This window comes from Mustela putorius, unplaced genomic scaffold, assembly GCF_011764305.1.
Source record: "Mustela putorius furo isolate JIRA1106 unplaced genomic scaffold, ASM1176430v1.1 tig00003845_pilon_pilon_pilon, whole genome shotgun sequence".
Classification (NCBI taxonomy): Eukaryota; Metazoa; Chordata; class Mammalia; order Carnivora; family Mustelidae; genus Mustela; species Mustela putorius.
In genome coordinates this window covers 16,302,626-16,325,826 of record NW_025421998.1, presented here as the reverse complement: position 1 = coordinate 16,325,826, position 23,201 = coordinate 16,302,626, and the positions used below count along the sequence as shown (strand labels likewise).

Sequence of the window (23,201 nt, the reverse complement as noted above, 5' to 3'; positions counted from 1 at the left end):
ATGAAGATCCAAGCTTTGTCTTCCAAGCCCACCCCACTGTGCCACACTCAAACACACACACATCGCTACCTCCCAGCTACGCCTGGGTCTAAGGATATGCCTGCCTGCAGCGGTCAGTCCTTGGAGACCCATACAGGTCTTAGACTTACAGCTCTTAGACAGGGAATTCTAGGCTCTCTGGCACTAGCCGGGTGGAGATCCTTGCTATCCAAATCGTGGCCTGGGCATCTACATCGTTATTGGCATCTGGGAGCTTATTAGAAATGCAGAATCTTAGGTCCCACACTAGACCCGATGAAATCAGAAGGATTTCCATAAGATCCCCAGGTGATTCAGGGTAAAGTCTGAGAAGCAAAGTGGCTATCCAGTTGGCCTATGACTTTGCCATCCCTTACAGAGCAGCCAGACTCAGTGAGAAGCATATCGGAGTCCACTAACCACAGGCCTGCTCACCTCATGCTGGCTGCCTGATCCTAAGAGTCTTAAAGCCCACCCAGGGTTTTCCTAGGCTCTACACTGGTAGTCCAGACATGCCACTTCCTAGGCTTTAGGCATACAAGAGGCTGCTCAGGACACGGGATGACTGGTAAATTCGATGCTGTAATTTGGGGGAGGACGGATGTGTAGTTTTATGTTGGCACTTGATCTTTGACCTGCTGTTCTAATCCACATCAGCTTCTGGGAGGTTTTATTGCATTAGCATCTGAGCAACCTCACTCAATCGCATTTATGGACTGTCTAGTCAGTGTATCAGAGACAACTATAATTCTCCCTAAATTAGACTATCCAGGGAACTGGACAGTCCCAACCTTTGTTGAAAATCCTTCTCAAATTCATTAGTCCACTTTCCTGAAAAAACAGGCACCCAGCCTTGAATGTGCTCTTTGTTGGAGAGGAAAGACCTTCCAGAGGCTTGAAGTCATCATTCTGCATACCTATCACCAGTATTTGGACCTGCTGTTAAATACTGTTAAAATACTGTGCCGGCACTGAGGCTGACCTGAAGCCAGATGACTGGCTCTGCCACCTCACTGCTCTGGCAGCTCGGGCCAGCCCCTCTCTGGGCCTTAGTTCTTATCCCCAGAGTGGCAGTTCACTGCACATCTCTCCTGTATCTTGGGGTCGGGACTTCCATGGCAGTGCTAGAGGTGACCAATGACTCTTCTCTCTGTGGGGAAAGAAGCTAAGAATGTGACAGGACTAGCTGTCACTCTTCTGTCATTCTCAGAAGAGAATGTTGCTCTTCATCTCTGGGGGCCTGCGTGGATGTCAAAATGTGTAGGAACTTGAGTGAGAGCCTACACCCACAGATCCATTCTGGCCTGGATGGTGAAACAGACATAGGGGAGCTAGAAAAAGCTCTTCACATTTACTGGGTTGATAAGAGTTGTGCAAATGCATAGCAGAGGCTAGAGCGGCCCAAACCACCCACACAGCCATGGCCAGTGCAGCTTGCAAGCATCCAGCAGAATGTAAAAGCTGGCAGAAGACTTAAAAGTGGTATGAAGTTTGAATGCATTCCCCAGGCATATTTAAATCCATCAGCAGCAACTTCTTACTCACTGGAGGTGTTTAAGTATAACTTTTGATCAATCATTGGCTGACTTCTAAGCTATGCAGACACATGAGCAAACCCCAAGAAACCAGGCTAAATTTAAGTAAAACAAAACCCGGGCACCTGGGTGGTTCATTCAGTTAAGCATCTGTGTTTAGCTCAAGTCATGATCCTGAGATCCTGGGATCAAGCCTCACATTGGGCTCTTGCTCAGTGAGGAATCTACTTCTCCCTCTCCCACTGACTGTTGCCCCTGCTCATGTTCTCTCTCTCTCTCTCAAATGAATAAATAAAAAAAACTTAAAAAAAAAAAAACTTGGTGGAGACATGACCAGTTGCACATTGCAGGGGATACATTTCACAAATGTAGTACCAATAAGTTATTGAACAAATAAATAACAATTACAGATCCCTCATAAGGAAACAGGCAGAATCTACAGCTGCTACTACGTATCTAAAATGTCAGCATTCAACAAAAACATATGCAACAAAAAAAAATAAAAAGAAATTATGATCCATACATGGGGTGGAAAATATCACCGAGTGGTCCTTCAGTTGAACTTAGCACACAAATAATTCAAAGCATATTATAAATATGTTCAAAAACTAAAGAAAACCGTATATGAAAAATTAAAGGAAAACATGAAGACAGTTAATCAACTAATAGAGAACCTCAATGAAATGACTGGAAAAGAAGAATCAAATGGGAGATTTGGGATTTGAAAAGTTCAATATCTGAAGTGAAAATTTCTCTAGTGGCATTCATAGCAAATTTGAGAAAGCAGAAGAGAACGAGTGAACTTTAAACGAGCTCAATATAAATGATTCAATCTGAAGAACGAAAGAAGGATGAAAAAAAGTATAAGTGGAGTCTCAGAGACTAGTGGGACAACATCGAGCAAAGCAACTTAAGTACGATGACATGTCCCAAAATGAGAGGAGAGGAGGAAAAAAGAGGCAGAAAAAAAGCATATGATAAAATAATAGTCAAAAGTTTGCCAACTGGGGCGCCTGGGTAGCTCAGTGGGTTAAAGCCTCTGCCTTCGGTTCAGGTCGTGATCTCACGGTACTGGGATTGAGCCCCACATTGGGCTCTCTGCTCGGCAGGGAGCCTGTTTCTCCACCCCCCACCTCTCTCTGCCTGCCTCTCTGCCTACTTGTGATCTCTGTCTGTCAAATAAATAAATAAAATCTTAAAAAAAAAACTTGCCAACTTATTCATTCAACAATTGAAGCTAAGACAACTGGATGCCTATATGCAAACAAAACAGAATAAAGACGTTAGATCCATATGTTATACAATGCACAAACATTAACTCACAATGGATCATAAAGCTAAATGGAAAAGCTGTAACACTAAAACTCATCAAAGAAAGCACAGTAATAAATCTTTGTGACCTTAGATTAGGAAGTGAATTCTTAGATACGACACCAAGGGCACAAACAACAAACAAGAAAGCAAATTCATCGGACTTCGTCAAAATTAAAAACTTTTGTGCTTCAAAGGACATCGTTAAAAAACTGAAAAGACACCCCTCTGTCTCTCTCAAATACGTATTTTCTGAAAACTCTTTTTAACAAACCAATAAGAAGATAAATGACTCGACTAAAAAAATTAGCAAAACGCTTAGATATTTCATCAAAGACATAGCAATAGCTAATAAGCACGAGAAGATGTTCAATACTAATAATCATTAGGGAAATGCAAGTAGAACCACAAAAAAATACCTCTACACACCCTCTAGAATGGCCATAATAAAAGACAGGGATGATTATGAAAAGACGGGAACCCTCATCCATTGCTGATGAGAAAGTAAAATGATCAGCCATTCTAAAAAAGAACTCAGCAGTATCTTAAAAAGTTAAACACAAATACACCATGCAGCTCAGCAATTCCGTGCATAAGTGTGTACTCAAAAGAAATAAAAACATACATACAAAGACTTCCATGCTAACATTCACAGAAGCATTGTTTGTCACCATCCTAAATTGGAAATGATCCAAATATCCACCACTGTGGAATACATAAACACAAGAGGTATCTCCATACAATGAAATACCACCAAAGCATGCTACCATGCAGACAAACATCAAAAACATTACACTAGGGGCACCCAGGTGGCTCAGTCAGTTGGGCAGCTGACTCTTGGTTTCAGCTCGGGTTGTGATCTTGGGATCTGAAATTGAGCCCTGCATCGTGCCACAGGACAGAGTCAACTGCTTGTCTCTCTCCCTCTGCTCCTCCTCTCATGCTTTCTCATATAAATAAAAAAAAATTATTTACATGAATTATTTATTTGTTTATTAATAAATTATTCATTATTATTTATTACATAAGTTATTCACATAATTTTTGTTAAAAATATACTAAATATGTTAAATGAAATATATTAATAGGAACTATTAGATTAATGAAATGAAATGAAATACATTAAATGAAAAGTAAATATACTAAATGAAAGAAGCCAGACACAAAAGATCCCTATTGTATGATTCCATTGACATGAAATGTCCAGGAGAAGCAAATTTATTGAGAAAGAAAGCAGATTAGTGGTTGCCTTGGAGTAGAAGCCTGACTATAAAAGGCCCCAAAGGAAATTTGGGGGGAATGATGAAAATGTTCAAAACGACTGTGATAACAGTTTCTGTATTGGCTTCCTCTGCTACACAACAAATTACCACAAGCTTAGAGGCTTAAACCAACAAATATTAATTATCTCACAGTTTCTCACAGGTCAGAAGTCTGAGTATGGCTGAAACTAAGTTTATCAAAGTGCTGGTCAGGCTGCTTTCTCATCTGGAGCTTGGGGTCCTTTCCAAACTCCTGCAGTTCCTTGTGGTTGAAGGACTACCGCTCCCTTTTCCCATAAGTAATTCACAAGATGGATGGAAGCTTCTTCAAGGACAGTGGGAGTGTGTCTTTCTTATAATTATCCCTTTTTAATGGCTTGTGCCTGACTATGTCAGGCCAGCCAGCATAATCTCCCCTTCCATTAATTCATAATTGAGTGGCTTGGGACCTTAACTACAAAATCCCTTCACCTTTGCCATATAATGTAACCTGATTATGGGGGTACCATTCCATCATATTCACAGGTCCCACTCACATTTAGGGAGGGTATTACACAGGGTATGCATCCAGGAGAAAGAATCTTAGAGGCAAGCTTAGATATCTGCTTCCTACAACTGACAATTTATAAATTTATTTTTTTTAATCACTGAATTATATAATTACCATGGGTAGACTTTGCAATATTAAAATTATACCTTGATATAGATGTAAAAATAAATTTCATGGAAAACAAAAAGTTAGCAGTAGTACCATGATTCCATTTCTTACTTGGGTTATATTTTTTAAAGTAAATGAACTAAGCCTATCTTTTCCAGGAAACGAGTCAACAGAAAAGGTTTTTTTCCCAAGTTGTTGACCATGCCCTTTGTAATTTGCTACACCAATTAACTCACAGTAACCACGTCACACAAACACACAGTCAGCTTTTCCCTAGTTGGATTTTATTCCTCTGTCAGCTTTGTTAGTAATGAATAGAGGCTCACTTAAATTCAAAGACTGCAGATTTCCAAAGGGAGAGTAGGGTTACCTCCCCACAGGAGTTTCCACTCTCTGATTTCCCCACTAGGGAGTGGCTCCATTTTGATTTTCCCTCAAACAAAGTACAAGCAACAATGTTTAGTCACATGAAGCCCCCATTTTGCCAACTGCCTACTTCCTAAAATTTCATTCACCCAGAGGTCAGGAACTGTGAGTTCTGGATCTCTTTATGGCGTCCTGGGAACGTCTTTGAAGTTTGGCTGCTCGTGGTATTTTGTGTGCGCTGAGCTGTTGCCTAAAACTAAATGTTTCCTAACTTTGGTCTATTCTGAGAACCTTCAGCCTTTACAGAAGAACTTGCTGTACACAAAACACAGCAAGCCTGTGTAATTCTACTTCTGGTGCTGTCTCCACGCCATGATGCTTTGCACATTCCCTAAGGGGATGCCCAACAATGTCAACCAGATGGTTATCTTGCAGGTTTGTTGTTCTCAAGTAGAGACTTAACTGTTACCATGGAAATAAAACACAAAAGGAGATGTCCGTCCTGGAAAATAAGAACTGCTTAGAACTCTCATTCAAAGATTTTATATTAAATGTGGAAGAAACTACGGGCGCCTGGGTGGCTCAGTCAGTTGAGCAGCCAACTCTTGATTGTAGCTCAGGTCATGATCTCATGAGTCATGACATCGAGCCCCACGTTGGGCTTGGTGCTCAGCGGGGAGGGAGTCTGCTTGAAAATTCTCTCTCTCTGCCCCTCTTCCTCACTCACACACGCATGTACACATGCATGCCCTCTCTCTCAAATAAATAAATAAATCTTTTTTAAAAAGTAAATGTGGAAGAAACTCTTCTGTTTGACAAAAACAAAACAAATTTGTTTTTGTGAAAATAAAAATCTTTCCTGGGATTATGCCAGCTATCTTACTATACAACACATAGGCCATCAATGGGTCTGCAACTTTAAAAAATAATAATAATTTATAAATATTTTTTAAATTAGAGTACTTTTACTTCTGAAATCCTATTGAGGAGAATGGGCATAGCATCAGGTCCCTTGGAGAATTTTAAAAGCTTCATTCAATTATTCAAGGATGTGGTCCCATTGCTTGAATGTGCTGTAGATTAAACTATCTTGCTTTAATTAAACAGCATCTTCAGGACTGGACTGATGATCTTCCCAGCCATCATTTCTAAGGGAAACAAAAGTCTCTCTTAGAAGTTTTTTGGGCACCTGTGTGGCTCAGTGGGTTTAGTCTCTGTCTTTGGCTCAGGTCGTGATCTCAGGGTCCTGCGGTCAAGTCCCACATCAGGCTCTCTGCTCGGTGGGAAGCCTGCTTCCTCCACACTCTCTCTCTCTGCCTGCCTCCCTGCCTACTTGTGATCTCTCTCTGTCAAATGAATAAATAGAATCTTAAAAAAAAGAAGAAGAAGAAGAAGAAGAAGAAGTTTTTTTGGTCATAATCTATAACTCACAGCACATGGAAACTAAAATTCTATTCCTTGTCATTTCTCATGGCAGGACAACATAGTAGCTCACAGTGCTTAAGACCAAGGGACAGGGTCTTGGGTTAGAATCCCAGTTGTGCAATTTAACAGTGGTGCTATTTTGACCCCTTACTTAAGCCTCCATTTCCTTACCTATAAAATGGGTATAATAACATAAAGTAAGGGTTGGCAAATATGATCCCAGACCAAATCTGGACACTACCTATTTTGTAAAGAAAGCTCTATGAAAACATGGAAATGGTCATTCATTTATATATTGTCTATGACTGTCTGGGGAGTGATGAAGTAACCTGCAAAGCCTAAATTATTTATTCCCTGGCCCTTTAAAAAAATAAAAATGTGCTAGCCTCTGACATAAAGGGTTGTTGTGAAGATCAAATGAGATAATTCATAAAGGGGCTCCATATAGTTAACCAACCAATAAATGATGTGAATTATTATTTATTAAAAGAAAAGCCTGTAAGGTCACTGTGACCTCATTTCCCAAAATTTGGAGAGACCTCTTTCTCTTAGCACCTCAGCCACAGCCTGCCCAGGAAGTAAGGGCTCAGGGTCAGGAGGCTCGGCCCCTTTCTTGGACGGAGGTGGCTGAGGCAGTGTGAGGGTGGGCTGTGGGGAGCAGCTGTCACCGCAGGGCAGGGAGCCCGCTGGGTCACACACAGCAGCTGCCACGAGTCATCCATTTCCAGTAACTGATACTCCGCTGTTTCTTGATGGAGGCTCTCTTGGTCACAGGTGTGTGACACATGCATATTCATCACTGGCCCCAGTCCTGACTGTGTGGAGGAGACGGGAGGAGGGGCGGGGGGAGGGGGAGCTGAAATTAGGCTTCGACAATGACCTGAGGAAAGCCCCTTTCCATTTTCTGTGGCAGTGACGGCTTTCCCAAAAGACGTATGTATTCTGCTTGTCCGCAGTTGAAAAATTTTTTTTTAAGATTTTATTTATTTATTTCACAGAGAGAGAGAGATCACAAGTAGGCAGAGAGGCAGGCAGAGAGAGAGGAGAGAAGCAGGCTCCCTGCTGAGCAGAGAGCCCAATGCGGGACTCGATCTCGGGACCTGAGGATCATGACCTGAGCCAAAGGCAAAGGCTTAACCCACTGAGCCACCCAGGCACCCCACAGTTGGAAATTTTTAAATGTGAGTTGAATGTAATAAAATCTAGGCTCACTGTTCCAAATAATAAAATGGATCTAAAGCTCATTGTTTCTCCCAGGATGGGCACGGCTAGTTCTGTGTGAGGACGGCAAAGTTGGAGTCCGCTGGACTACAACCAAAAAGAGTAATCAACTGAGTAAATGATCAACTTCATACATGTGCCCAGTTAATAAAACAAATACTCTTCCTAGAACTCTCAGTATTTCTGGGCTTTAATTCAAGGTATAGAGACTTTCTAAATGATTTATATACACATACACCTTTGGTCCACAGAGTAGACACTGATAGATATACAGCTATATCTATATCTGCATGTGTGTGTATATATACACACACATATACATATACATACAGATATACATATATCTATATCTGTATATATACCCATAGACACAGACATAAAAACATAGAGATGTGGTGGGAAGCTCTATGCTCACCCTTTCTTTTTTTATAAGAGACAGGCTTAGAAACAAGACCTTATTATTGCGTTCTGTATTGGTTTTCTATGGCTGTCATAAAAATGGACCACAGATGAGGCAGCTGAAACAAGAGAGATGTGTTGTCTCACAGTCTGGGGGGCTGGAAGTCCAAAATCAAGGTATCAGCAGGGTTAGCTCCTGTCCAGGGCTATGAGGGAGCACCTGTTCCATGCCTCTCCCCTGGTGGTTCACTGGCCATCTCGGGTGTTTCTTGGCTTAAAGATCTCCACCTTCCTCTCCAGAAGGTTGCCCACTGGGCCCGTCTCCAGCCTTCCTCTTTCTATAAAGACACAAGCCATACTCAATGATGGCCACTCTAACCACCTCATTTAAAAAACAAAAAAATTTTTTAAGATTTTGTTTATTTATTTGACAGAGAGATAGAGAGCGAGAGCAGGAACATGAGCAAGGGGAGTGGGAGAGGGAGAAGCAGGCTTCCTGATGGCCAGGGAACCCAATGTGGGGCTTGATCCCAGCACCCTGGAATCACAACCTGAGCTGAAGGCAGACACCTAATGACTATGCCACCCACGTGCCCCTAACCACCTCATTTTAACTGGAAAGCCCCAAATAAGGTTGTATTCAGAAGCACTGGGGATTAGGACTTCAATAGCTGAATAGAGACACAATTCAACCCATGACACATCCCCATTTCTAAAGCTCTGTGTCCATACCCAACTCAAAGATAACTACTACTACTGGGGCACCCACGTGGCTCAGTCAGGTAAGCATCCAGTTCTTGGTTTTGACTCAGGTCATGATCTCAGGGCTGAGAGTTCAAGCCCTGAGATGGGCTCTGCACTCAGCAGGGAGTCTGCTTGAGATTCTCTCCCTCTCAAATAAATAAATAAATAAATCTTTTTAAAAAATAAAAATAAAATAAATCAATAAATTTTTAAAAGATAACGACTATTTTTTAGCTTTATTGAGATATAATTGGCAAATAAAAGTATAAGATATTTAAATACATGTGCAGCAATTTGACATACATACACACTGTGGAAGGATGAACATTTACATTCTACTGTCTTAATGAATTTTAATTATATAATACAGTATTATCAACAATAGTCACCAACCATATACATCACATTTCAGACATTATTTACCGTACAGCTACAAATTTGTACCAAGCTTTCCCTATTTCCTCCAGCCCTTGGCAACCACCTCTCTACTCTCTGTTTCTACAAGCCCAACTTTATTTTAGGTTCCACATTATAAGCGATGCTCTGCAGTATTTGTCTTTCTCTCTCTGGTTTATTTCACTGAGTATGATGCCCTCCAGGTTCACCCATGTGGTCACAAATGGCAAGATTTCCTTCTTTTTCAGGGCTGAATAATATTCCGTGGTACATAGGTAGACCACATCTTCTTTATCCATTCATCTGCCAATGGACACATGGGTTGTTTCCACATCCTGGCTGCTGTGACTAATGCTGCAGTGAACACAAGGGCAGATCTCAGAGATCTGAGATCCTGTTTTCATAATTTCGTGCCTGGATTCTGCACGGTTGTCATCTGCTTCCTGGTTTTAAATGAGGCACTTGGGCAGGCAGGTGAAGTCACTGAATCCAGAAGGGTATCCTGTTTAAAACTGCCGCCGCACTGCTCGAAATGACATCTTTGTGACCGAAAAGAGGGGGCTGCTTGATCATATGGCAGTTCTATTTTTAATTTTTCAGCAACTTCCATTCTGATTTCCATAGTGGCTGAGAGTACCTCTCTGTCCCCTGAGGTACAAAGGAACAGAATAAATACGGACTATGATGCACACACCGACCTGCTCCCAAGCCTCGTTGCACGCGTTTCTCTGTATCAAACCTCTAAGCATATGCCGTGTGTGAGCTGGATGAATTTAATATATTAAAACAGTTTCATGCTTTATTGGTTTGGGAGGCTGCTAGTTAGTCATGGCTGACACAAAGGATTGCCGACTGTCCTTTTGAAATTGTGAATAGGCTATGGCTTGGAATAAAACACAATTAGATCTCAAAAGACTACGGATGATATTGACTACAACTGGAAAAAAGTATTAAGACTAAATTTACATCCTTTTTTTTTTTTATCACATTGGTTCAATCTGACTTTTGCATATACACCATTTGGTGAAGGTTAAGAATGTAGCTTGGGGTTTTTGAAAACAGTCTCACAGTGCAGCATTAAAAAGGGTATTGGCCTCACAGATTGCAGTGTGAGACCCCCTCATTCCTTCAAAAGCAAGCAGACATCATTACTGCTAGGGATGTATGATACCTACAGATCTCTGAAGCCAGTTGGAGAGAATATTATGGTGAAAACAGTGTGGCTGCATTCTCTCTAAAGAAATAGACTGATGCCATCCTTCTCTCAGTACTTTCATTTTTTTTTTTAAGATTGTATTTATTTATTTGATAGAAAGGGAGCACAAGCAAGGGGAGCAGCATGCAGTGGGAGAGGCAGAAGCAGGCTCCCCGCTGAGCAGGGAGCCGGACGAGGGACTCGATCCAGGACCCTGAGATCATGGCCTGAGATGAAGGCAGATGCTTAACCCACTGAGCCACCCACACACCCTTCAGTACTTTCATTTATATCTTGATTTTTCATAGTAACACCCTCTTGTGAGGTAGCATTGATGATAAAACAAACAAACAAACAAAAACAAAACTCTGGCTTATCTTGATTTTCTAAAGGGAGAAAAGTACTGAAGCAGCCAGACTGTAAACGGGCTCCTCACCTGCGCTGAGCAGCCAGGAAGCTCTCAGATTTTGGTTGCTTACACATTTCACACACAATTTTTCTCTACGTGTCTCTCACACCTGGCACCACCGCCTTGATGCCAACCACTTCAGAACCCACTAACTGGTTGGGAAATGCCACGCTGTCATTCCATTCACATCTGGGAACATTCAAGGGCAACCAGCAAGGAGAGGAAAGTGGATGTTGTCCCAGGCTGCCGCCGGCCGGTCTCACACCAGCCCTTCAGTCCTGGGTGCCTCGCTCCTGCTTCCTTCACATTCAGAAGGGGGGAAAGCAATCTGAGAAAGTGCTTGACTCCATCAGTGTGCAGCCACCGGAGACCTACCGAGGGAAGTGACAAGCACCGGCTTCAGACCCTGAAGCAAAAGGAAAGGCCTGTGCAAATCTGGAATCATCTGCCGCGAGCAAAGGTAGAAAATTACAGAGCAACTCTTTGGGGTCATGGAGATGGCATTCAGGGCTCCACGGCAGCAATTTGAAAAATGGTACCCTTCTTGACAGCGTGATTTCACCTGCCTGCTCGAGTGCCTAGTTTAGAACCAGGAAGCAAATGACAATCATACAGAATCCGGGTCTGAAAGTATAAATGTTTGATTTCCCATGGTCTAGACTTTGTCTGTAACTTCAAATCAGGCTGAGGACAAAATTCCCCAATTTTTTCCAACAAAAGATCCGCTCGACGTTTTGCAGTATTCATGTCCTGGGTCCTTCATTCTTGCATGCGCTCATTCATCAAATATGGGCTCACATACGTACCACGCACAAGCAGAAGTGCAGCTCAGGCTTCTAATGGAAGAGAATGAGTACGGATTTCCACGGTTAGAAGCCTGGGGAAAGCTGGCAGGATTCTATTGTGAGCAAGGCCAAAAATGCCATTCCTACCTGGATGACTATTTCATTATCTGCTTTCCTTATCATGAGAAACTCTGCCCCTCGTTGTTACCTGGAGCAAATAGCAAGTATTTTCATACAATTGAAATACTCCTCCTCATTTACCACCTGTCCACCTCTTTAGGATTTTTATTTAGCTTTATTTGATTGGGTTTCACTTAGTGTCAATGACACAATGCTCTTTCAACAGAACAATCTGTCTACGCTGATATCCCTGAAAAGCTGTTCCCGAATCGAACTCTGCTACCTTGTAGGAGCTCACTCATTACAGAGACCATGCGCGAAGGGAAGAATCCTGTTTAACATGCTTGATCATCCCAAATGTGTCTGGCAAGTTCCCATTTTTATATACCTTGTCTTCTCATGTTGGCGCCATCTGTATCTAAAGGGACAAATTTGCCAGAGTGATAAGATGATCTAAGAATTTTACTGAGATGCCAGAATACTATTAGCTTTAACTCTTAGGAAGTTCTTCTTGGTGCATTGCATTTGTTTTCAGTGTATGTGTATTATCATATTTCATTCTTTGCAGAGCAATTTATAAGTTATTTCTATTTCATGATATCAAGTGACTCCAATGACCTGAAGTACCATGAGAAAAATCTCTTTAAAGTATTTCGTATTGGAGGCTATGACATGGAGACTACTCTCCATTGGCCAAGAAGTTACCACAAACATTTTTCTCCTCGTCCCTTTCTCTTTCTTTCAGATTTTAAGTTATTACTTGTACGGGGGTGTTCCTTACTCTCACCTCATTATTTACAATCGCTCTTGCCCCTTGTGCCACAGAACACTTCTCCAGGATGTCACAATTCTCATTACCCACCTGAGCCTCCTTGCCGTCTGAATCCCTCGCCTTCCTGATCTCTGCTCTTTCAACCCTGGTTCCAACAAATGAATCTGCGTGACCTCACTCGCTCCCTGCTGCTTAATGGGTCCCCTCACGGTCCTAGGACAGCAATCAACCCTTGATATATTTTACCTTTCACTCTAATTTGGCATCGAGGTAACTGTTACTAGAAACATATGGCCATGGAGTTTGAAAAACCCTATTCCAACTATTAAAAGGCAAGTTACCTTAAAAATCTGTGCGACATATGAAGTTATGTATCATAATTTATGTCAAAGACAACATGTGACATAAATTAAGACACACAATTCTGAAGTAAATTTGCTTTTGTTTATGTTATATTAATTATCTCCGAGTAGCTACTATTTATTTTATTGTTGCCATGTCAATGTCATTTCTCTAAAAGCAGAAATATTTGAAGGCATTACATGTCTATAAAAAATGGCTTTTGGCCATCATGCTACCAACATCAGAACAAAAAGCCATGTCTTCAAGTTATTTAAACAGTCAAACATGCCAAAGCAAAATTTTACTAATTATGGCTTCATGGAACACCAGGAAGCGTTTCAAATTACCCCAAAGTATTTTGTATTTCACTTACATCTCAGTAACCGTGACCTCCCAGTAGCTATTTTATTATTCTGGTTCTACACATAGCCAACTCCTCTTCCTGAAATGTTTTAAATCGGATGCTGCCTACGAAACTGAATGGGGGGAATATGTGCCCCATTAAAAACTTCAGTGGCAAATATAACAGTGATGGACTCCTCACTAGAAGCAAACGCCGCAATCATGTTTCAGGAATCGACTCATACGGGGGTGGGGGAAAACCCCGGCTAGTCAATACTTAGGACAGACTTACCCTGTCCGATATCCAAACAATCTGTAGTCGATATCAAAACACTGTAATGAGATTTTGCCTGGGCATTTCTGTATTTATTCCAGTAGATACCAGTGGGGACCGCAGCACAACGGTGAGGAGAGTATTTGCAATGCAATTAGAGGGGGACAAGTGCATCTGAGTGTATGCCAGACGCAGGGGCCTCCCCTGAATTCAGACAGTCCAGTGTCTCAATGCAGCGTACAGCATCCAACTGCACTTCCTACAGTCTTCAAACTTTTGTCCGTTAACTAGATGTTTACCGAGCGCCCCGCTCAGGCACTCCACTTTTTGGATGCGCCATCCAGCCCTATGTACGTTGTTCCAACACCATCTGTCACTGAAGCTTCCACAGCTTCAAAAATTTCAATTCAAACTCATCTACTCGGCACTCAAACTAAAGCTATAATTCAAATTTCGACATGAAGCTTGAATTCCTTTTCACTGTTCTTCAACTTTGACCCAGCTCCCCCTCCCTTCACTGAAAAGGGCCAAGACAACAGCCCAGCAAGTGGGGCAGGCAAAACAGGCCTCCTTTGTTCACTTTTGTCCTTTTAGCTCTCTATTGAGGTGAGGGACTGAAAGGCCGCACAGGCTTTGGAAGGCAGCAGCACTCGCTTACAAGCCATCCTTCCTCTGAGGCCACAAAAACTCTGGGATGAAACTCTTTCCACCACCCATTTTTTACCTTAAGGCATGACGAACTGGCAACTAGGACTTTTTCCTTTCCCCTTCCCTTGGAGAGAATCTGCTAATGGTTTCACGTGAGTTTGGAGTGTTGGTCAAAAATGTGTGCTGTAAATCATGCCACTCAAATGTCAAGGTCATCAGAAAGTGGCATGAAATTGCTTTAAAGTTGAAATTTGGAGAAAAGATCACTACATACTGAATACATATACCAAATTTTTTGAATGCTCTCAGCCCACTTGAGAAAGATAAATTGAATTCATTGCATATTACACAGTGGAAGACCTCCTACAGGATTCCCTCAGATTGCCTTGGGAATATGTTTTTCTGGCTACAGTGGGTTTTGAACCATTAGACCATGCATATCATAAAATTAAAATATACATATGAATATACATTTAGATTATCCTTTCCAGCCCTAGAACCATTTAGTAAGATTTTCAGATGTCTACAAATGCCAAAGCACTATGTTGTACTCATGAAACTAATAATAGACCATATGCCGATTACAGGTCAATAAAAAAAAGAATTTTAGAAAGGATCCTTTCAGTCTGATAACAACTACTATTTTCATTCTGGTGTGAGTTAAACAGTGCTTTAATATGCAGCAATAGGCAAGCAAATCAGAGACCACACAGCACAAGATTTACTTGTCATTCCTGCTTTTAAACCTTATAAGCCATTTGGACAGTACATGCCGAGATTGAGCACTGGTATTTGCAGACTCGTCCCCTTTACCACTGTCATTTCTTACAGTCACTAGTTTTTTTAGTCACATGAGGGAAACCCTCCCCCAGACTTCTAAAAACTACCTTTTTCTAATTTGAAATTCTAATCCTGCAGGCCAGTAAAATAGGTCAATTAAATTGACACCACATCTTTTTTATTAGCTCAGCTAAGCAATTATAATTGGGTAGTGAGGGTTTGTACTGTCATCTTTGAAGATTCAATGGTGGGGAGAAATGCCCGGTACAGACATAGATTGTAACTCCAGCACATCCCTAAATAGGATACTTCTAGCTCTTTCCAGATCTGAGGCAAGTCTGCTCCTGAGCTGGGTTCCAAGGCTAAGATTATTTTTTTCAGTAAAATAAAATCATACAAAGATTTAATCTATCCTCAGAGCAACATCACTTCACCCAACCACACTATAGACATAGATACTCTATTTTGACATTGAAAAAAACTAACAGGAATGTCTGTCACCAGGGCTGGCTTCTCCTGGACTATGACACATACTCGGTAGCAATTATATCATGATTTGCACAAAGTATGGGGTCAATGATTCCCTGTTAAAAACCATGTATCTCCTGACAATAGAAATAAAACAAATAAGTTGGAAAATTTTGTGAATTACTTGTTCATAATACATAGTATATTAATTTAGAAATTTAAAGGGTAACGGCTATCACTCTTTACACCCATTAGGATGGCTATTGTCAAGAAAATCAGTGTTGGTGAAGATGTGGAGAAATTGGAACTCTGGGCACTCGGGAACGTAAAATGGTACATCTGCTATGGAAAACAGAATGGGGGTGTCTCAGAAAATTATGACAATCAGGGCACCTGGGTGGCTCAGTGGGTTGAAGCCTCTGCCTTCAGCTCAGGTCATGATCCCAGGGTCCTGGGGTCGAGCCCCTCATCGGGTTCTCTGCTTGGCGGGGAGCCTGCTTTCTCCTCTATGTCTCTGCTTGCCTCTCTGCCTACTTGTGATCTCTGCCTGTCAAATAAATAAATAAAATCTTTTAAAAAATATTATGACAATTACCTTACGACCCAGAAATCCCACTTCTGGGTATATACCCTAAAGAGTTGAAAGCAATGACTTGAAAAGGTTTTCTTTTTTTTTTAATTTTAAAGATTTTATTTATTTATTTGACAGAGAGAGATCACAGGTAGGTAGAGAGGCTGGCAGAGAGAGAGAAAGGGAAGCAGGCTCCCTGCTGAGCAGAGAGCCCGATGTGGGACTTGATCCCAGGACTCTGAGATCATGACCTGAGCCGAAGGCAGCGGCTTAACCCAGTGAGCCACCCAGGCGCCCCTTGAAAAGGTATTTGTAGGCCCATGTTCATAACAGCATTATTCACAGTAACCAGAAACTGGAAACAGCCCAACAGATGAATGAATTAAAAAAAAAAAAGTGGTATTACATAAATAGAATATTATTCAGCTTTAAAAAGGAAGGCAATTCTGATACATGGATAAGCCTTGAAAACATTATGCTAAGTGAAATAACCCAGTCACAAAAAGGACAGATACTGTGTGATTCCACTCATATGAGGCACTTCGTGTGGTCAGCTTCATAGAGAAGAAAAGAGAATGATCGTTGCCAGGGGTTGGGAGGAGAAGGATTAGGGAATTATTGTTTAATGGGTATAGAGTTTCAGTTTGGGAAGATGACGAAAGTTCTGGAGATGGACAGTGGTGACTGGTTACAGTACATTTAGAAGTATTTAATGCCACTAAACTACATAGGTAAAAATGGTTAGAACAATACATTTTATGATATGTATATTATCACAATAAAAATGTAACTTAGCAAAAACATCACATTTGCTTTTTTAAAAAGATTTATTTATTTATTTATTTGGAGAGAGAGACACAGAGTACAAGCAGGAGGTGGGGAGGAGCAGAGGGAGAGGGAGAAGCAGGCTCCCTACAAAGCAGGGAGTCCAACGCGGGGCTTGATCTTGGGACCCTGAGATCTTAACTTGAACCAAAGTCAGATGCTTAACTGACTGAGCCACCCAGGCGCCCCCCAAAACTCACATTTCTATAGCTATGACATTTGCTTCCCCAAGCAAAAACATTTGCTTCCCCATTGTTCAATGATATTGAACAATGTATAGTTGCTACAACTGGAGGCAGAACCATTCCAAGACTTTCCTCATAGGGCCCCATCCTTCCCATTTTGAGGGGAAAAATAAATATTCAGCAGTTCATTTTGGCACATTTTCCTAGACATAGAAACATCAGCCCTGATGACAAGAAAGACTCTTTAAAGCTCAAGTGGTCTCTAATTTCCCTGGGTGGACGAAGGGTTAAATAACCATAAGCCACTGGATTCTTGGCCCTAACATCCCTAGCTGTCCTCTGTCCTCACCGCACAGAAAGGTACCAGGCTCCTTCACATGGGACAGCATGAAACATACAAGGGAAAAATACATCTAAATGCATTTAGTGATTTTTAATCATTTTCAAATCACTTCCTCTTCACCAATCACCTCAGCAGCTGAAAGCTGACCTAAAGCAGTCTTTGGATGAGAACACATAAACCTTCCTAGAGAAGAATTCTATGGGGGCTCTATATTCCAGTTAAAGTTGTTTTCAGTTACCATACTTCTCAGACAGAAACCATTCTTTGGAAATGGGGGAGAGACTCTGAAGGCTGCCAAAAGGGGCAGCAAGTCAGGACTGGTATGGATTGAACTGTGAGCCTGAAATTCATACGTCAAGACCTACCTCCTAATAGCACTGTATTTGGAGATGAGGCTTTAGGGAGGTGGTAATTAAGGTTCAATGAGGTAATAAGGGTGGGGTCCTAATCTAATGGGATCGGTGGCCTTATAAGAAGAGGAAGAGAGAGGATCTCTGTCCATACCCAGCGGGGAAAGCATGTATGAGCGCACAGAGACAAGACGGGCATGTGGAAGCCAGGAAGACAGCCCTCACCGGACCTGACCCCGCTGACATCCTGATCTCAGAACTAGAGACTCCAGAACTTGAAGAAAGCACGTTTCTCTTCATTAAGCTACCCAGTCTACAGAATTTTGTTATGGAAGCCCAAGCTGACTAAAACAAAATCCTTCTGATTTCCCGGCAAGAATCTCAGGAAATAAAGCATGGGTGTCTCAGGGCGGACCCTCAAGAGAGAGGGTTATGACTGGTAGGAGCCACAAGGGGGCTTTCTCGGCCATTCATAATGTTCTGTTCCTTCACTGGAGCACCAGTGACATGGGTGTGTTGGGTTTGAACAAGTTCATCAAGCTGTACATTTATGATATGGGAAAAAAGAGTCTGTGTGCAGAAGTATGCAGCCCTAGATGAGAAAGTTAGAATTACTCTTCCTGAAGGCTGGAACTCTGGTTCCTAGTTCCTGGTACCTAGGACAGCAGGCCACGCACAGAGCACATATTTATGAATGAATGAATCTCTTTACTAGAAAAGCTTCCTGCGGGGTTCCATTAAATAACTCCTTTGTATATATACAATATGATATCTGCATATTCTATTTACACAAAGGAATTCTAAATACACAAGGAAAACTCCACCTACATGAGAACATTATTTGAAACGATTCTTTTTGGAGAGAGAGAGGGAGAGAGAGAGCAAGCTGGGGAGGGGCAGGTGGGAGAGCATCTCAAGCCGACTCCACCCTGAGCCACAGAGCCTGATTTCAGGACCCTAGATCATGACCTGAGCAGAAACCAAGAATCTGATGTTCACCTGACAAAGCTACCCAGGTGCCCGGGCACCCCAAAATGATTCTCAAGTTTTCTGTAGCCCAGGCATACACATTCTCAGTCCCCTCTCATGATTCTGAAGCACTTATACCTGGCTATCCTTAGCACTGTCACATCAGCCTCACAGGAAGTGCCACTGCTAAAGATGACTTGCTTTTCATTTACTGTCACTGCTGCAATAACAAAAAGATGTCACGTCGGGATACTGGCCTGCCTCAGTACCCTGCATTAGGTGGCTGGGTGATCTCTCCGAGCCCCACTGTACTCAATTTGAAACTGAAACATTTAGACACAGTGTTCTCTTACAGCTCTCAAATTCCTGGATGATGTGAAATGTTTTGCAACTTTCCCGTAATGAAGTATAAAGCAGGTTGAAGGAAGACCATGAGTCAGAAGGATTAAGAAGGCACAGTGAATTCACTTTGGCATTTGGTCAATTATAATCATTCTAAAAGCCATCCCAGGAATAGGTTTTATTTTAGTTCAAACTCGTGTTTTATTAGTTAGTATGGAGAATCTTTGTAAATGCACCTCACGGTCATATAGTCAGGATAGGGAATGCTTTCCTAAGATTTTATAGTAGGGTCCTATTCAAATTCAATATCCAATTTGAGGACTAAATCTTCTGCACTTAAAATAGTCTACAAAGGAGATTCGGGACTGGGTGCTGACAATGAGAATCACTTGCCAAATGGAAATGCTGGCCTTTCCTTAAAAAAAAAAAAAAAAAGAAAAGAAAGAAAGAAAAGAAAGTTTTCTCAAGAATTGTGATGTACCAGGAACCTCTTAGGCTCTGTAACCACAGGGGAGTCTGGTCACTAAAAACAGTCCAATGACTGCATCTGGCTGGACTAACACTTACAAGCTAACAGGAATAAAAGAACATGTGAAGGAATTTGAGGATGACCAGGGCAATAAAAGACTATTCCACAATACAATTTGCTGAGTTACAATACCGCCAGCTATTGTAAAGTCTGCTGGGGTCGGAAGTGAATGGGCTTATAATGTCCCTGATCACTTGGTGGTTTTAGGCTTGCCCTAAACTAATGTGATAAGCCTCCAAAAGGCCCAATTTTCACAGTCATTGATGGCAAAGTGTAGGGGCAAAAACTAACCCTTGTTCCCCCACTTCCTAGCTATGTGGCCTCAGGAAAGTTACCTGACCTTTCAAGACCTCACCTCCTAATTTTAAGAATAGGGTAATATGCTGTGGAAATTAAATAAGATGATACGTGTGCTGTGCACACTGCCTGGTACACCTGAAGCACTCAAAAATGTTGACTATCATTACCATTAACGTGGAAAGTACCCAGGGTTCTAAATCCATTTCAGCACCTCCAGAAGCTCTCCTTTACTCTTGAGCTATTATTACAATATTTTAATAACAAGGGCATGGTTAGCCTTAAGCGGTCGCAACCAAACAGTCCAGTCTCCGTAGGTCTGTATTCCGTAGCTACAGCGTTCCTGACAGCCCCAGGGGGAGCTCCTGGTGCAGAACGCAAGCCTCCCGCCCCATGACGCTCGCCTCCATCTCTCTTCCCCGCCAGAGCCTGGGGCGAGGAAGGGCCCAGCCCCTCAGACCCGCACCTCTGCGCGTTAACCATGCGGGACCGAGAAGGAAAAGAACGCTTTCCTCTTAGGACAAACAGCGACGCGGAAAGCAGAAGAGAGGGGAGTGAAAGAGACTCCACCGCTTAGCGCCCTCCCTCCGCGCGCCCGCAGCTGCGCAGGGGACAGAGGATGCGACCGAGGATCGGGAGCCGGAGAGAGGGGAGGCGAGCGGGAGCAAAGGGAAGCGGCCTAATCACCAGTCCCCCGGCCCCGAGGAACCCTCCAGTCGAGCTTGCTGCCCCGGGTACACCGCTCCGGAGTGATGACGAGTCCCTGGCTCCACAGGACCGCGGCACCCCGGGTCCCTTCTGCGCGCGGGGAGTTGGGGGTCGGGAATGGCCAAGCCGGCGAGCGGCCGAGGACCAACACTCGGCGGCGCCCACCCGCGCGGCCAGGAGGGATCCGGGGGCGGCGCACGGCGCAGATGGCGCTCGCGGCGAGATGGATGCTCCAAAGCCGGCATCACTCCCCGCTCAGCACAGCATCCCCAGGCCAAGATGCTGCCAGAGCCCACTCCTGGGAGTCTGGACTGGGAAGGGGCTCTTCTGGGTCAGCCCCAAACCCCAGTGGGCCAGCCCCAGCAAGTCCCAGCCTCCGGAGGCTGGGCGGGGCGCCGGGACCCCGGGGATCCGCACCTGTAGGGCCAACAAAACCCCCGGAAAGCCCCCTCCTTGCTGCCTTCGCCGTCTCTCCCGTTCCCCCTGATTACCCGAGTTCTCCCCCGGGGCGACGAGAGTGGAGGTCGCCTCGGCCCGGAGTACCCGCGATCGGCGCAGGTGTGAGCACATCCGAACAAAGCCCACGCCCAGATGTGTCCGCGGGGACCCGGACGCGCACTCGCCGGTGCGCGCCGGCCCGGCACCTGCGCTCCTCGTCCTGCCCGCATCGTGGCGTGGCACCTCGCGCCCTCCGTGTGCCTGCCCGGCAACCCGCGGGCCCCAGCAGCCAGGCCCAGGGTGGCCCAGACCACCCAGGGACCCCAGGCAGGGCTTCCCGGAAAACGCGGGCGCGGATGCAGAAGTTGGCCATAGACCGGAGGAGGTGAAGGGCCCGCCCGCGCCGGCCAGTGCTGCCGCGTTTCAGTGTGCCCCCGCCCGGGCGCCGGTCCCCTCCTCCAGCTTGGCGCCCGCGGGCGCGTCCCAGGCCTGAGGGGAGGAAGGGAGTTGGCGACCAGGTTCGCCCTGCTTCAGAGAGAGTGGCGCGGGGCTGCCATCCGGGAGGGCGCTCTGCGGATCCCCGGACCCACGTCCGAGTGACAACACAGCAGACCCCCGCACCCTCCTCCGCTCTAGCCGTCGCCCCAGAGCAGGACTGAGTGTCACCGCCGGACGCGCACTGAGCTACTCACGTTCTTCCGCCGCGCCCACCGCTGCTGAGCCCCCGGAACCCTGGAGCGCGGACGTCGTCCGTTCCCGACAGAGCTGTAGCCTCCCGCCGCCCCGCACTGTCCCCTGCGCCGCGCGTCTGGGGCTCCGACTGCGGCGCGCGTCCGTCCGCGACCCGGGCGAAGCAGGGCTGGCCCCGCGTCGGCGCGCGCCCCCGCCGCTCCCGCCCCTGCGCCCCCGCCCCGCGCCGAGCTCTTCCTCCTCGCAGCTAGCTTTCGCGTCCTACCCCCGCCCCGCACTCCTCCCCGGCGTCCCCCGCCCTTCTCCGACTGGCCCAGCCACTCCCGCCCCTGCGGCGGCGGCGGCGGCGGCGAATGGGCTCCGGCCGCCGGCGCCTCGGGGACTGGGTGGCCCCCTCACCTGGGATTCCGCGCCGCCGCCGACCCACGTCACCCTGCGAGAGTGTTCCGCGGCGGTTGTCGGGGTCGCGGGCGCGGAGGGCGGGAGCGTTCCGGGGACAAGGGTGGCAGGGATTTGGCTACAAAAGACGTTCCAGAAAACAGCAGGTTTTTAAAAGCGACTCTCAAGGGCTTAGGTTTCTGTCCGAGGTCTGTGGCCTTTCTACTTTCTTCTTTTAAAGCATTTAATTTCTTTGAAACTCACCAGTTAGATGGGTGAGATTGGTGGGCTTGGGGGGAAGGGTCATTTTTATTTTTATTTTTTTATCTGTATTTGTTTACTTTGCAGCTGTTACCTTCGTCGTAAGGTAGATGCTGTCTATTCGTGGTAGAAATTGGGTCTTCTGGTCCCAGAGAACTTCAGATTTGCTTATTTCCAGATTTGGGAGCATTTTGGAGGGGTATTTGTAAGGTAAAAAGAGAATTAAGGTTTTGTAAATGTGTTGTATTTTAGCAAACACACTGCGGGTTCATAGTCCAGTGTCCGGAGGCCCCTCTACACTGTATCCTAGGTGGTGACAAGATCCTAAGTTTGGTGCTCAGGGTCCTCAGTAATCCCCAGTCTGCGGCCTGAGCTCTGAGAGCTTCCTCTCAAATGCCAGGTATCACAAACTTGCCTGACCTATTACTGCTGGAGAACAGAGTTTCCTTCCATTCTCTAGTTCCATTCAAGAAAACACTGCTGGTGGGGCGCATGGGTAGCTCAGTCCTTAAGCATCTGTCTTCAGCTCAGGTCATGATCCCAGGATCCTGGGATCCAGCCCCAGGTCTCTCTCCCCACCACAGGCCTGCTTCTCTTTCTCCCACTCCTCCTGCTCACATTCCCTCTACCTCTGTGTCTCTCTCTGTCAAATAAATAAATAAAAATCTTTTAAAAAAGAAAGAGAGAGAGAAAGAAAACATGGGTGGAGCCCCTCCTCCCTGCTCCCCACCCCCAGGCTCCAGCCCCCCCCCCCACTCAGATTCTGGAACTAAAAGGCACCAGGGCATCCTTCCAGTCCCTGCCCACTCCTCTGCTGGGGCTTTAAGGCTCTAACTTCAGTTCGA

At 44.6% G+C, this 23,201-nt stretch overlaps 2 protein-coding genes across 28 annotated transcripts in view; one reads left to right on the top strand and one right to left on the bottom strand.

The window, feature by feature from the left end:
* The window catches only part of NRCAM (neuronal cell adhesion molecule), a 272,173-nt gene extending 250,250 nt beyond the window's left edge, over window positions 1-21,923 (bottom strand). For 14 of the 27 annotated variants that reach the window (XM_004739506.2, XM_045089645.1, XM_004739507.2 and 11 more), the window contains exon 1: window positions 21,720-21,922. The gene's annotated coding sequence lies outside the window, so the exon portion shown is untranslated. Of the gene's footprint in view, window positions 1-21,719 lie in introns of all 27 variants that reach the window. The other 13 variants (XM_013060025.2, XM_013060058.2, XM_013060038.2 and 10 more) reach the window with 1 other exon arrangement.
* On the top strand, window positions 20,634-22,270 carry LOC123394828 (translation initiation factor IF-2-like). Its single transcript, XM_045089516.1, has 2 exons — window positions 20,634-21,412; window positions 21,562-22,270. Exons 1-2 carry the CDS (start codon window positions 20,634-20,636, stop codon window positions 22,268-22,270), a joined length of 1,488 nt encoding a protein of 495 aa, XP_044945451.1.
* The last annotated feature ends 931 nt before the right edge of the window (window positions 22,271-23,201 follow it).